Source organism: Apodemus sylvaticus, chromosome 1 (genome assembly GCF_947179515.1).
Source record: "Apodemus sylvaticus chromosome 1, mApoSyl1.1, whole genome shotgun sequence".
Lineage (NCBI taxonomy): Eukaryota > Metazoa > Chordata > Mammalia > Rodentia > Muridae > Apodemus > Apodemus sylvaticus.
This window is the reverse complement of record NC_067472.1, coordinates 103,591,980-103,606,554: the sequence shown is the minus strand read 5'-3', so window position 1 is coordinate 103,606,554 and position 14,575 is coordinate 103,591,980. Positions and strand designations below refer to the sequence as shown.

Sequence of the window (14,575 nt, the reverse complement as noted above, 5' to 3'; positions counted from 1 at the left end):
ACACGCCTTTAATCCCAGCACTGGAGGCAGAGGCATGTAGATCTGTGAGTCTGAGACCAGCCTGGTCTACAGAGAAAGTTCCAGGATAGCCAGGGCTATACCGTCTCAAAAAACTATAGGAAAAATTTACTTATGTGTCTGTGTATTACAGGTGCTTGTGAACCACCCTACATAAATGTTGGAAACTGAATTTAGTCTGTAAGTGCAGTATATACTCTTAACCCCTGAACAATTCTCCAGTCCTGATTGTATCGATGATGATGATGATGACTAAGACGATTAAGAGGAGGAGGAAGGGGGGCATGTATGCCATTATGCCATTGCATACAGAGGCCAACTTACAGGAGTCTGTTCTCTCCTTCCACCTTCATGTGGGTTCTCAGGATCTGAAATCAAGGCATCAGGGTTACATAGCAAGTCTTTTGACCTGCTGAGACATTTTGCTAGGTTTTTTTTTTGTTTGTTTGTTTGTTTGTTTTTAATTTCGGGGCTGAAAAGATGGTTCAAGGGTTAAGAGTACTTTTATTACATTTGGACAGTGGTGACCACACTCTTTAGTCCCAGCACTTGGGAGACAGAGGCAAGTGGATCTCTGTGAGCTTGAGGCCAGCCTGGTCTACAAAGCTAGTTCCGGGACAGTGAAGGCTACACAATGATACCCTGTCTCGAAACAAACAAAACAAAACCAAAAACCAGAAAACCAACAACAAAGTGCTTGTTGCTTTTGCAGAGGATCCAACTTCACAATTGTCTAGAGTTAGTTCCACAACTAACTCTAGTTGGGAACTAGAGTTAACAGACAATTGTGATTCCTAGTTCCAGGAATCTGACATCATCTTATGATCTCTATGAGCACATACATAAAACAGGCAAAATACACGCACACACACACACACACACACATGTCTGTTTCATTAGGCTGATCTTGATTCCTATTCTCTTTCATACTATTATTGTTTTAGTGATTGCCGTAGATATTATCACATGAATTCTTAATTTAGCAAAGAGTCATGCTATTAAATACCTTTATAGGAAGAATGGAATTCATTAAGATGAAAGTGTAAGGTAATATTCTACCCCAGATTTAGCGTCAGGAAATCACTCACCATATCCAGGATTGAAATCCTCAATTTCGTTCTAGAAGCAACAGGAAAGCCAAAGAAAGTTCTTTAGAACAATGAAGATTCTATTATTGTCTGTCTGGTTACTGGAATTAGATGGGTAGCCTAAGGGTGTGTTTGTTTATTATTTTTTTCAAGACAGCCCTACCTGTCCTGGAACACACTCTGTAGACTAAGATATCTTCAGCTCACAGATGCACCTGCCTCTGCCCCCAAGACCTGGGATTAAAAGTGTGCCTTATCATGCCTGGCTGACTGCTTTTTAAGGGGAGGGAGGCTGAGATCAAAGGCATGTACCGCCATGACCAGCAAGTCTTTTTTTGAGATTTTGTGTTTTATTTTGAGTGTTTTACCAGAATGCATATCTATGAACTATGCGGGAGAAGTGCCCATAGAAGCCAGAACTGAGTATCAGACGCCCTGGGAATGGAATTACAATGATGCCAAGATGCCGTGCAGGTGCTAGGAATTGATTTGGGGTCATCTGGAAGAACAGCCAGTGCTTTAAATCACTGAGTCATCTCCTCAACCCCAGAGTGTGGGCTTTAAAACCATCCAAGAAGGATGTCTTGATCCTGACAAAGATATCTGGGAAAAACAAAACTCAGCAGCTCAGGAAGAGCACGGTTTCCTCCGCCTTTCAGTGAGGCAGGGCCAGTGTTGGGCCCTGATGCCTAGCATTGCCGTGTCTCTGCCTTCTTCATCTCTTCCCCTTACCTAGCCCTACTTCCTTCATCCCAATCACTAGCAATTACTCTCAAAAGGCCTATATTGCAATTGTTAAAGTGCTGCTAGATTTGTTTCACTACAGTCTTTAAAACCCAGTTCAGTAAAGTCCATCAAATATTTCCTATGCTCTTACTCTATTCTTGCCCCTACAGTAGGCTGAAAGATCAAGCAATCAATTAAGGGGGGCGGGGGTGTTGCCTTCTTAAACTAGCTCCTGAACACTTGAGAGATTGAGGCAGATGAGTTGCTGTAAGTTTGAGACCAGCCTAGGTTACATAGTAACTTCTAGGCCAGTCTGGGTCACAGATTGAAACTATCTCAAAAAACAAAAGAACTTCCAGAAGCTTGTGGGGGGGTCTAGACAAAGAATTCATTTGCTACTTTGTGGCCAGAGTCCTAATAAAAACTTGATAGAATGTTTCTAATGTTACAGATGTGGGAAGATAGGCAGGAGACTATAGGAAAAAGGAAAAGATGATCAGAGTTTCATGGAGGAGGAAGATAAAGCTAGGGTCTAAAATGTAATTGCTTCAGTAGAGGATGACCAGACTACAAAAGTGGTTGAGCACTGCACTAAGGAATTTATCCGTGCTTATAAAAGCTATGGAGAGCTACCAAATAACTGATTAACAGCAAAGAAGGGACATGGTTGTGTTTGAACAGGAATCATGATTGCTGCACACCTTTACTCCCAGCTCTAGGGAGCCAAAAATAAACAAATCTCACGAGTTGGGGCCAATCTGGTCTACAGAGTGTGTTCCAAGTCAGCCAGTACTAAAAGTGAGACCCTGCCACAAACAAACAAAGAAACAAATAAATAAATAAATGTGGACAATATGGGGGGGGGGAGACAACACCAATGTGGAGTAAAAAGATAGCTCAGTGGTTAAGAGTGGTTACTTAATTAGTGTTCTTGCAGAGGGCCTGGGCTCTCTTCTCATCACCCATATGATGTCATAACTCCAGTTACAGGGGATCCAATCCCAGCTTCTGCATAGAAATGGCATACATATACTCAGTCACACAAACATGTACATAAAAATAATCCTTAAGGGCTGGAGAGATGGCTCAGTGGTTAAGAGCACCAATTGCTCTTCCAGAGGTCCTGAATTCAAGTTCCAGCGACCACGTGGTGGCTCGCAACCATTTGTGATGGGATCCAATGCCCTCTTCTGGTGTGACTGAAGACAGATACAATGTACTCATATTCATTAAATAAGCCTATTTTCAGGCTGACTCAAGAGGGTTGCTTGAGTTTAATGTCAACATGGAATACATAGCAAGCCAAGCCCAGCCTGGGATACACAGTGAAAAAAAAATATATATATATATATTTCTACTGATGTAATTGTTATCTGGCCTGGTTCTGGAAGCTTCTAGCCTCTGTACAATTTAATTTAGGCCTGCAACGTTTTCAGCTTCTGAGACTTAACTGCTGAATAAGCTCACCCTTTCTAGTTCTTTCTGAGCTCTGGCTGGCTAGTTCAACTCAATTGTTCTGGCTCAAACTCCTTTCCAGGCTGACAGGCTGAATCTGGCTTCCCTCTCGTCGTCGTCTTCTTCTTTTTTTTCTTTTCTTTTCTTTTTTTTCTTTCTTTCTTTTTTTTTTTTTTTGATTTTCGTTTTTTTTTCAAAACAGGGTTTCTCTGTGTGGCTGTCCTGGAACTCACTCTGTAGACCAGGCTGGCCTTGAACTCAGAAATCCACCTGCCTCTGCCTCCCAGAGTGCTGGGATTACAGGCGTGCGCCACCACCGCCTGGCTCCCTCTAACGCAGTCTTCTAACTTAGTTTAGCCTCTTACTAACTTTGGCAATCTGTTCTAATCTGGCTCCTAATTCTCTGGTTCCTTCTGTCTTTACCTGTGCCTATTTTGTTCTCTCTGCAACTCATCTTTCTATAGCTGTCTGGTAAAATTGTTCTCGCTCTCTCTCCTCACTCCCTAGCTTTCCTTTCCTCTCTCTTTCTTGAGAGTTGGGCATATCCTATTCTGTCAAATCAGTCTCTGACTCATCACTTTGTCTGCCACTCAGATATAACTTTCAAACATGGGTGTTTCTTTGTGCAAATTAACTTTATCTTCATTCATTGTTTGGGATTAAAGGAGTGTACTAAAAGTGTGCTTGTGTTCCAGCTAAAGTAGCCATATTGCTGAATTAAAACCCCTCTACAAAGAAAAGAAAAGAAGAGCCGATAGAGCTAGAGAGACGGCTCAGTGGTTAAGAGCACTCACTGGTCTTCTAATGGCCTTCAGTTCAATTTCTACCCCCACATGGCAGCTCACAACTGTCTAATGGCATCTTCTGGTGTGCGTGTTTGTCTTTAAAGTGTACATATAGCCGGGAGGTGGTGGTGCACACCTTTAATCCCATCACTTGGGAGGCAGAGGCAGGCGGATTTCCGAGTTCAAGACCGGCCTGGTCTACAGAGTGAGTTCCAGGACAACCAGGGCTACACAGAGAAACCCTGTCTCGAAAAACAAAAAAACAAAAAAACCCTGAAGTGTACATATATATCTTATACATACAATGTGTGTATATATATCTTTAAGGTATACATATATATCTTTTAAAAATGGATAGAAAATTAAGAGTTATTATAGCTAAACTTTGAGGGTGGTGGGGAGACAAGAAGTCAGTGAAGAGTTCTTATAGGAATTCTTTTTTTTTATTATTTTATTTTGTGGATTGATGTGTTTGCCTGTATGTATGTATGTGTACCAGGTGCATACATTGTCCCCTAGGAGACCAGACAAGGGTGACAAATTTCCTAGAACCAGAATTACATATGGTTATGAGTCATCACGTAGGTACTAGGAATCAAACCCAGGTTTTCTGGAAGAGCAGACAGTGCTCTTAACTGCTGAGCCATCTCTTCAGCCCTGAGGAGCTGTTCTTGACACATCAGGCTACATTTTCTTTTCTATCCCCCACTTGTTCCCTGCCCCCATGCTACTGGGTGCTGAAATATCCGTGAATACTGGGTCTGTTTGAAAGGGTGTGGTATGAGGGTGTGCGTACAGAGACTGGACAATAACTGTGGATAAAACTGGACATCAGTGATGCTATTTAAGGCATAGCCTGTGTCCAGATATAAGCAAGTCCACAGGAGAACAAGAGATACCAGAAAATATCAACTCCAACAGCTACTTGGACAATGGACAAATGCCAATTTTGGAAGCATTGAGTGCCTACTGGTTGACAGGAGACTGACAGCTTAATTGTTCATTCATTTTATAATTTTTAAAAAAAATTTTTTTAAAAATTTAACATTTATTGATGTGTGTGTGTATGTGTTTGTGTGTGTACGCATACCCATACATGTGCTGGACTCATGTGTGGAGATAAGAGAACGATGTGTAGAGGTTGGTTATCTCCATACCTGTCCAGCACAAAGGCTGAGGTGGTCAGACTTGACAGTAGTACCCTACCATCTTGCCACACATTCGCCTCTCCTTTCCCTTTTTTCCCCTTTTGAGGCACAACAATCAAGGCTGGCTTTAAATTTGCCACTTAACCAAGGCTGACCTTGAATTCCTGGTCCTCCTGCCTCTACCTCCCTACCGCTGAAATTACAGTCCTGTGGCACCACACCTATTAAATCACCTTTATCTGTATGATAGATTTCACCAAATTTACCCATCCAGTTTATTAAGAGGATCAAATGGAAGAATATTTATAGGTCTCTAGCATGTTGTAAGAATACACCCTTCCTGCTTCTTACACAAACCAAAAGGACAGAAATATGCTCAGAGGGTATCATCCACCACTGAGCTCAGAGAGGGCTTATGATGAGTTCCAGCTGTAGATTGTATGTCTGATTGTAACAGCCTCCACATTCTGAGTACCTTTGGCTCACCTGCCACTGTGTCTTACTTCAGTTCTCAGAATACCTTGTGATATCCCTTAAGCCATTTTACAGATAAAGGAACAGACTCAGAACTATGAGATGAATGGTCCACACTGTACAAATCCCAAGAGAATCAAATGCAAGGTCAGAGACCCTCAAGCTTGAATAGTTTAGAGAGTAAAGGACCCCAGTGCAGGGGCCAGCACTGAGGGCCACGGGAGCAGTAAGGAGTCCACATAGGGAGAGAGAACAAAGATGGCCTGAAGCTGGAAGACACAGAGCCGCAGGACAGGAAACACAAGCCTAGGTGCTGAGACTGGGTAGATATGCTCATTTTTGTAGTATTTTACCAGTTTATTTGCTCTGAAAACCTTAAGAACATGGTAAAGAGTTCAGTCAAGAAAAGTAGCTTCTGGGACTGCGAAGGCTCATCTGGTAAAACACTTGCCTGATGGCCTAAGACTCATCCCTGGAAGAAGCACAACCACGGGAGTAATAGAGAACCAACTTCTGAGAGGTTTACTCTAGCCTCCACATACCCTGGATGTGCAGGACACACACACATGTGTACACACACACACACAATTATATATACACAGTAAAAAAATTTTACAATATAGCTGTAGTAAGCTTGGTGGTGGCACACCTGTAATCCACACACACTTGCTTTGAGATCAAGGACATTCTGACTGTGTAGTGAGTTCAAAGACTGCCTGAAACCCTCTTTTGAAAAAGAGAAAAAGAAAAAAGAAAAAAGAATGAGATGACTCAGTGGGTTAAGGATGCTGGCAACTTACCAGTGTGAGTTTGATCCCAAGAACCTAGCAGGAAGAGGAGAGCTGACTCTCTAAGAATGTCCTGTGATCGCCACACATGGGCCCCCGCCCCCAATACAATATTAAAAATTCACAAATTGGGCAGGTGGTGGAGCATGCCTTTAATCCCAGTATTCAGGAGGTAGAGAAGGCAGAGTTCTGTGAGTTCCAGGCCAGTTCTATCCTTTAGAGCAAGTTCCAGAACAGCCAATGCTACACAAAGAAACCCTGTCTTGGGGGAAGATTTTACACATTGTAAGAAAGAAAAAAAAATAGCTTTTTATAGGAATCCACTTTTTCTCTGGACTTGGAGCCCCAGGGAGTGGGTCTGAGATGCGTCTCTCTGGGTCACCCCCATCATTGCTCTGCCCAGCACCTGTCACAGAGAGGTTCTAGGATGAGCAAACCAAAGAGATTAAATCAAGAGAAAAGAACTCCTGAAAGTTAATCAGGACATTTGAACCTCTGTTTCCTATTCTCCAGTGTGGCAATTATAGCTATCCTGTGGGGTTGACTCTAGATAGAGTGATTATTGAAATGACTTCAGGCACGTAAGTAGTAATGCGCCTTCTCTAGAGAGTTCTCTACTTGGTAGAGTGGGGATATTATTCAGTTCTGTCTGGGTGAGGGATTTGGCTTGGTTGCTAGAGTGCCTGCTCAGCACACACCAAGCTTTCATTCCCAGTCATCCATAAACATGGATTGGTGATACGCACTTGTAGTCCTACACTCAGAAGTGCAGGTAGAAAAATCATAGGTTCAAAGTCATCCTTGGCTAGATAGCAGGTTTGAGGCCAGAGTGGGCTACATAAGATTCTTGCCCACTTTTTTGAGGAGGAGGATGATACTATTTTTACTTTGCAATATGGGAATGATGGTGGAGATTAGAGGACAACTCGTGGGAGTCAGTTCTCTCTTTCTACTCTGCTATTTCCAAGGATTGAATTCGGGTTATAGGCCTTGGTAGCAAGTACCATCAGCCATTGAGCTATCTCGTCCACCCAGAGCTCTCACTGAACAAGCCATCTCACCCATAGGAGACTCAGGTTTTTTAAAAAAAAAAATCCACTTTATTTTTATGAGGATTAAGTGAGTTAAATAAAAAGTAGCAATGTGCCTAGGATATACAGATTATCAGAATGTGTGATTATTACTGTGAGAATTTAAGTAAGATTTAAGAGGTGATAACTGTCTGGCTCAGAAGTTCCACATCTGCTGCAGTTGGTCCTGGCAATCCCCAAGATGTCTATAGGAGAAATCGTTGGTGCCCTGACCCTCCTTCCTATTTTGGGTAGGATAGTCTTTTCCAAGACTATCTATTAGTCTAGGCTAGGGCAAAGTGGAAAAAGAAAAACTGGGACCTGCTTCCTCCTCCTCCTCCTCCTCCTCCTCCTCCTCCTCCTCCTCCTTCTTCTTCTTCTTCTTCTTCTTTCTCTCTCTCTCTCTCTCTCTCTCTCTCTCTCTCTCTCTCTCTGAAGAACCCTTAAGCTGGGTCTGGCTGAACGCACCCCACCCCCACCCCACCCGCGCCCCTGTTGTCAGACAGGATAGGGCGCCCTCTTCTGATAAAAGGTGAGAACAGCTTTGGCCTTGAGTTTCTAGAATGGTCTTAGAGGATCTATCTCCAGTGTGGCTTTTGGTTTATTTTTATTTAATTTTATGTTTCAGCTCCTTTTGTTGGATGCGGTAGCCGGCCATAGGGAATAAAGTTTGAGAGAAAATAGCCAAGGCTGGGGCAAAATTGGCTTAATGTTTCAGAAGTGCAAAGCTGGATAATTCGATTAGAATGAGCGTAGAAGACTGGAGAATCGGGTCAGGTAATGCAAGAATTTGGGCCCCATTGAATTAATTTTACGTTCTTTCAACAGGTGATGGCATGCAGCCAGAGGTAAGATGACAAGGTGACTTATCATTCAACATTTCAAAACCATGTGGCCTGGGCCCTCTGACTGCTCTCACATACTCAGAAATAGTGGGGACAGAGCCTAGCTGGGGAGACTTGGCTTCCGGAGACCCTAGATTTATAAAGAAAGCCAGGAGTCCCCGTCCCCCAAAATGGGGAGGAGCAAGTGTAGAAACGGGCCCAGTTTCCTCTTTAAGACCCACCCCATAGCGTTGGCCCCGCCTCACGCCGTTGCTGCTGCGACCCGCCCCCTTCCACTCGCCCCGGGCCGGGCTGGGGCTCCCGGTTCCGCGCCCCTGCCTACGGGGTGCGGGCCCCCTAGCCACCACTACTTGGGTGAGTAAGGAGGGAATGGCCAGTTTGGGCCACAGGGCAACGCCGCTCTGGGAGCCCCGCCATGAGGTCTAGCCTCCGCAGGCCTGCGGTCTAGGTGCTTGCCCGCCTTGTGCACACACTGGGAACCTCGGGAACAGCAGGCATCTAGAGGCTGAACCGAAGTCTTGCCTTTGCCCACTCCGTGGCAGGGCTAGGTGTGCTGGGTTTAAAGACTGCCTAATTTATTCCGCAGGGCCGTCTGCTCAAAATCCCTCCAGGCACTGCGGATGGAGGCGTGGGGGAGCCCTGGAACCTCAGACTAGTTTTGAATCCCAGCTCTGCCAGTTAATAGCTTGTGGCTTTGAGTAAGTGTTTTTTTTTTAAACTACCCTGGGACTTTGTTTCTTTTGCTGTGAAATGGGAACCCAGAGGACAACACCTACTCCTAAAATAAATAGGACTAAAAGAGATAATGTATATCAAGTACTGAGCTCAGAATGTAGATTCTGACAGGAGTGTGGTAGTGGAATCTTTTGGGACTTTGGATATGAAGTGGTGAAACTTCTACAAAAACAGTTTTCAGAGCCGTGTAATCTCAGCAACAGGGAGGCAGCAACAGAAGGATTGGGAGCTACAGTTAGAGCCTTTCTTTGGAAGCGTGCACACAAACACTTGCACACACAAACTGGAATAAAATGAAATCAACTAAGTAGTGCCAGTAAAGAAGTTAAGGTTGCCTAGGAGCAGAACTTAAGGTAGTGAGCTCCTCAAACTGAGATATAGAGGATATAGAGCAGTGGGCATGGTAGAGGGACCTTAGAAGTAATCTAAATAGTCTGATTTCCTCTTGTACAATTTGAAACAGGCCGGGAATGGTTAGGTGATTAGTGCAAGGTCATACACCTAAAAGGGAGGCCAGGCACCCTGCCAAGAACTGGAACCCACTATCTTTTTCTGTTTGTTTCTGACACTGTCCTGATCCACCTCATTGACCCTGTGTGGGGTAAGGTCTATTTAAGCAGAGGATCCAGTCCTCAGTTAGAGGAGCTCTGTGGGTCACGGGACACAGAGCTTCCGGGAGGAGCATTAGGAGGAGGATTGGGTCAAATCTACTTCAGATAGAGTCTAGGTGTGGGCTGGTTGGGGACAGTGCTCTCCCATCTAGGGCCCTATCTAGAGAATGGGTGGGATCCGGGAGGGTCACCAGTGCCACTTCCAACTTCCCAGGGTGATGTGTGACCAAATATTTACTGCCCCAAAGGGAAGAAGAGCTTGAGAACTTTAGCTGGCTGCTTGATCTGGCCTGGCAGAGAGAGAGGTGGAAAGGCAGAGGAAAATGTGGAGGTGTGCCCACCTGTTTCTGGAATGCTAGGAGGCCAGCCTGAGATCAGAGTTCTATTTAAGGGTGGGGCCAGAGAGAGTCATGGCGTGAGACCAGAAGGGCAGGTTTTTATGAATCTGGAGCCAGCTATAGTTTGGCACTAAGAAACCTAAACTCTGAGAATGACTTCCCCAGGCTCAGCTTTGAGGAAGAGACTTTCTGCCTCTTGGTTTCTCCATCTTTATAATGGGAACAGGTAGATTGGCTCATGGATATATAGATATGTGGTATTTGTTTTCTTTTCTCTTTTGCTCACTCCAGTTCTAATCTGACCTTCCTGTTTATAGAGTTGTGGTTTAGAGAGAAAGGGATCAAGAAAATCAGAATTAAAATATATGGCTCTTTGTGAACCCCACATTTCCTTCCTGCTGATCCTGGGTACCTGGGTACCCTGCTTTACCTTTCCTTCTATACACCTGTACACTGAGAGGCCTTGGGCTAGGGTTATTAGTGTGTACTTAGCTGGTATAGTTCCTGACTTTAGAGTCAATCTCTCTCTCCCCCTTCCTCTCCCTCTCCCTTACCTTTTCCTTCTCTCTCTCCCTCTCCCTTTCCCTCTCTGGTTTCTTTTTCTTTTTTTTTTTTTTTTACTCCACCCCCACCCCCCTCTGGTTTCTTGAGTCAGGGTTTTTCTGTATAGCCCTGGCTACTCTAGTAATTGCTCTGTAGACCAGGGTGACCTCAAACTCATAGAGATCCACCTCCCTCTGTCTCCCAAGTGCTGGGATTAAAGGTGTGCTCTACCACTTCTCAGAAGACTCTTGTCTGAGGGAAAAATCAGTTTCAAGAGCCTTCACCTCATCTCAGGAGGCACTGGATATTGGGAAGCCACCAGAAGCTGATCAAGCAGCTCTGACTTGCACACAGCAAGCCCAGGCTATCACCAGGCCTGATTCTGCAAAGCCTTTCACCCTTAGAGCACGTGAGGCTGCAGGCAGGGACAATCATAGGATAGAGGTTCTGTCAGCTTCTATGGAGTCCCTACTGCACTGGATTGCTGTGCCTGCAATCCCAGAGTCTGGGACAGGCCTGAAGGTGCAGCAGGGCCCTGCACTGGTGAGTAAAACAGTGAGAACCAAGAGTCTGGGGCAGAGACTTGGGGGTGGGCAGGTAGGCACAGGCCAGTCTGTCCACAAGTTTGTTTTAAGTTTGGTTCTTGAATCAGTGAAAGACTAGATAAACCAACTACTGCAGTCCAAGGCCTATCTAGACTGGCAGAGAGTTGAGGGGAAAGCCTTCCAATCTGTTTCAAGCGTTAGATGGAATTCATTGTTTCCCTTCAGAAACTGAAGTAGAATGTTGACTTGAGATTTTGAGTCTTCCTCATCTGGGACAGGAGCTGCCAAAGGAGTCTCCTCAGACTTCCTCTCCTAAGTTTTGGATTGAGTGTGAGTGTTGGCATTACCACTGCACCCTCAGCCCTGCTGCCTGGGGCCCTGACAACACACCTTCCATCCTTAGGTCTCACAAGATGTACCAGATCCCACTGACACTGGACCGGGATGGGACCCTAGTCCGGCTCCGCTTCACTATGGTGGCCCTGATCACGGTCTGCTGTCCACTTGTCGCCTTCTTCTTCTGCATCCTGTGGTCCCTGCTCTTTCACTTCAAGGAGACAACATCTACACACTGTGGGGTAGGGCTTGGAGGGTACTGGTGGTTCATATTAACAGAATTAGCCAGTTCTCCTGTAGGCTCCATTGAATATACTGGGCTACTGGGTGCTGGTGGGTTGTTTGTAAATTGAGGTCTCATGGATTAGGTTCCTTCTACCTTCTATGAAAGGTATCGGAACTGGGGTTACTAAAGTTGGGCAGCCCCCAAACCCAGAACCTTGGCCAGGTATAGCAGCTCATGTCTTTAATCCCAGCACTTGGAAGTTGGAGGCAGGTGGATCTCTGAGGTCAACCTGATCATCATAGTGAGTTCCAGGCCAGGCAGGGTTATATAGAAAGACCCTGCCTTACAAACAAACAAAGAAATAAAAACCCAGAATCCAATTGCCGCTTCATAAAGGAACAGTTTCAGGAGCTCTAGGGTTTCCTGGAGGAGGAGGATGGGACTGGGTTAGAGGGCAGTGTGGGTTTCACAGTGTGTCACTTTGGGCTTTTGCCTGTGTCTGTGGGAATGCACTTTTGTGCATATATGTGATTGTAAGGGACTTGCCTATATGTAATGGCTTCAAGGACTGTTGTATGTGTGAGAGAAACTCTGTGTGGAGACCTATTTTGTGCATGAATGTGTTCTAGGGTGGGTGTAATGCCCTCTGTGGGTACTTGAGCTATGCAAAGAGATTTGAGTTTCTCCATAAAATATGAATGAATGGGATAATACTTGTGTTGAGGTCTGTTATGCTCCTCCTTCTCTGATCGATAGTGCTACCTGAGACCCAGAGAGTGAGCATCAGTCTCTGTGTCTATAGGGAGGTTGATGGTGCCTGCTCTGCTCCTTTTTAAGACTAGGGTAGAGTTCCAGGTAGAGACAACATGGGAAGTTGGGTTGGGGAGTACAAAGGGTCTAAAACAGGATGAATAAGAGAAAGAATAAGAGATCATGAGGTTAGAAGGTGGGTCAGGAGATAGAGAAGCAGGGCCCCAGTGAGGGAGAGCCTGGCCATAGACCTTAGCTAGCCTTAGAGAGCTTTGAAGGCAGCAGCTGCCTTTATATGACCCTCACCTGCTGTAAAAGACCATCTGCCCCATAGGAAGTCTAGGTCTAGGAAAGGATTCTGTCTGGGGGTTTGGGGTGATGGTCTGCTTCTTTTGTTCAATATGACTTGAAAGTTTTCTTTCTAATTTGTAGACATGATGCTTGATGAGAGATAACAGAGGGGACAGAGAACCAGAGGTGGCAACTCGTGCTTGTAATCCCAGCAGTGAGGAGTCTGAGGCAGGAGGGGACTCACTTGAAATCAGGGCCAACCTGGGCTAAAGAATGAAACTCTATCTCACCCCTAACCTCTAATAAATAAGTAAAAATAAATGAAAGGAACAGGACTGGGAGAAAAGAGAGTAGCTAAGTTCACAGTTCTCAACCATGGGGGTGGGGTGAGCACATATCAGATATCCTGCATATCAGATAATTACATTATGATTTATAAAGTAGCAAAATTACAGTTATGAAGTAGCAACAAAATAACTCTCTGTTTGGAGGTCACCATAATATAAGGAACTGTATTAAAAGGTTACAGCTTTAGGAAGATTGAGAGCCACTGAGCTAGGTGATCTAAGATCATTTCCTACCTTAGTGCTTACTTCAGATGATGCATCATGTGTCCCCATTACCTAACTCCCGTCCATCCTGAAAATCCTTTCTAAGGCGTTTCCTCCTCTGGAACACCTTGCCTGGCCTCTTTGAGTCAAACTTAAGTCCTTCTTATAAGTGCCTACTGTTCTTGGTGTTACTGCCTACATTTCTCTCATACCATATCTGTATCTGTCTTCCTCACCATACTGGCGTCTCCATGAGAACAAACACTGCACTGAGTCAAAAAGTATTTGTTGAGTAAATACATAATGACTTCCCAGTCTAGTGCCTTGGGAAAGGCAGATAGTCCAAACAAATATATAAAGTTTTTACAGTTTATAAGTTAAACAGTACATTGTTTGCTCTGCCCTTCTGGCTGGTCCTGAGGGCTAACGGGACCCATGACCTCAGCCTACCTGATACCCACTCCCCACTCTTGGTATGCTAGTTAGGGAACTAGAGCATAGGTTAGTTGCTGGCCTAGTGACCCTGGGAATATTTCACCCCCACTCCCTGGGACTCTTCTGTTGGATACAATTGAAGCTTTTATTTATGCTTCAAGTTTCCTACCCAGAATATCCCAGGAAGGGCCGGCCTAGGCATAAAGTAAGTAAGCCAGCCTAATGACATCACCTCTTCTTATACATCCCAAGTAACAGGGAGCTTTGTCCTTCAGGTCACCTGTTTAAGGAGGTTTAGTAACTAATAGTGAACACACTCTTTTTTTTTTTTTTTAAATAAGCATAGATTTGGGGCGGGGATGGGGTGGGGAGGTTGAGACAGGGTCTCACTATGTAGTTCTGGCTGACCTACAACTTGTTTTTTTTTTTTTAAACTTATTTATTTATTATATGTGAGTACACTGTAGCTGTCTTCAGACACAACAGAAGAGGGTGTCAGATCTCATTATGGATGGTTGTGAGCCACCATGTGGTTGCTGGGATTTGTGGGACCTTTAGAAGAGCAGTCAGTGCTCTTAACTGCTAAGTCATCTCTCCAGCCCAACCTACAACTTGTTATGTAAAGTAGGGTGGCCTCATACTCAAAGAGATCCACCTGTCTCAGCCTTCCAACATGCTGGGATTAAAAACATACACTACCATGCCCAGCCAACGTGGGTTTTTTTTCCAGTCCCTGGTCTGGTCTTGGCTCTGTTGTGACAGGTACAGAACTATGCTCTCCTGGTTTTACATCAGGCTTGCATAGAGGAGAAGACAG

The 14,575-nt window shown here is 44.7% G+C and overlaps 1 protein-coding gene across 11 annotated transcripts in view; it reads left to right on the top strand.

The window, feature by feature from the left end:
• Pgap2 (post-GPI attachment to proteins 2) overlaps positions 1-14,575 on the top strand; it is a 30,131-nt gene that overhangs the window by 5,631 nt on the left and 9,925 nt on the right. For 2 of the 11 annotated variants that reach the window (XM_052156137.1, XM_052156131.1), the window contains exons 1-3: positions 8,633-8,751; positions 8,984-9,095; positions 11,573-11,747. The exons of 1 other annotated variant lie outside the window; for it this stretch is intronic. In XM_052156137.1, coding sequence (XP_052012097.1) covers positions 11,583-11,747 — 165 coding nt within the window. In that variant the 5' untranslated portion in view covers positions 8,633-8,751; positions 8,984-9,095; positions 11,573-11,582. Of the gene's footprint in view, positions 1-8,180; positions 8,330-8,380; positions 8,401-8,631; positions 8,752-8,983; positions 9,096-11,572; positions 11,749-14,575 lie in introns of those variants that run through there. 8 more of the 11 variants (XM_052156204.1, XM_052156199.1, XM_052156169.1 and 5 more) reach the window with 7 other exon arrangements.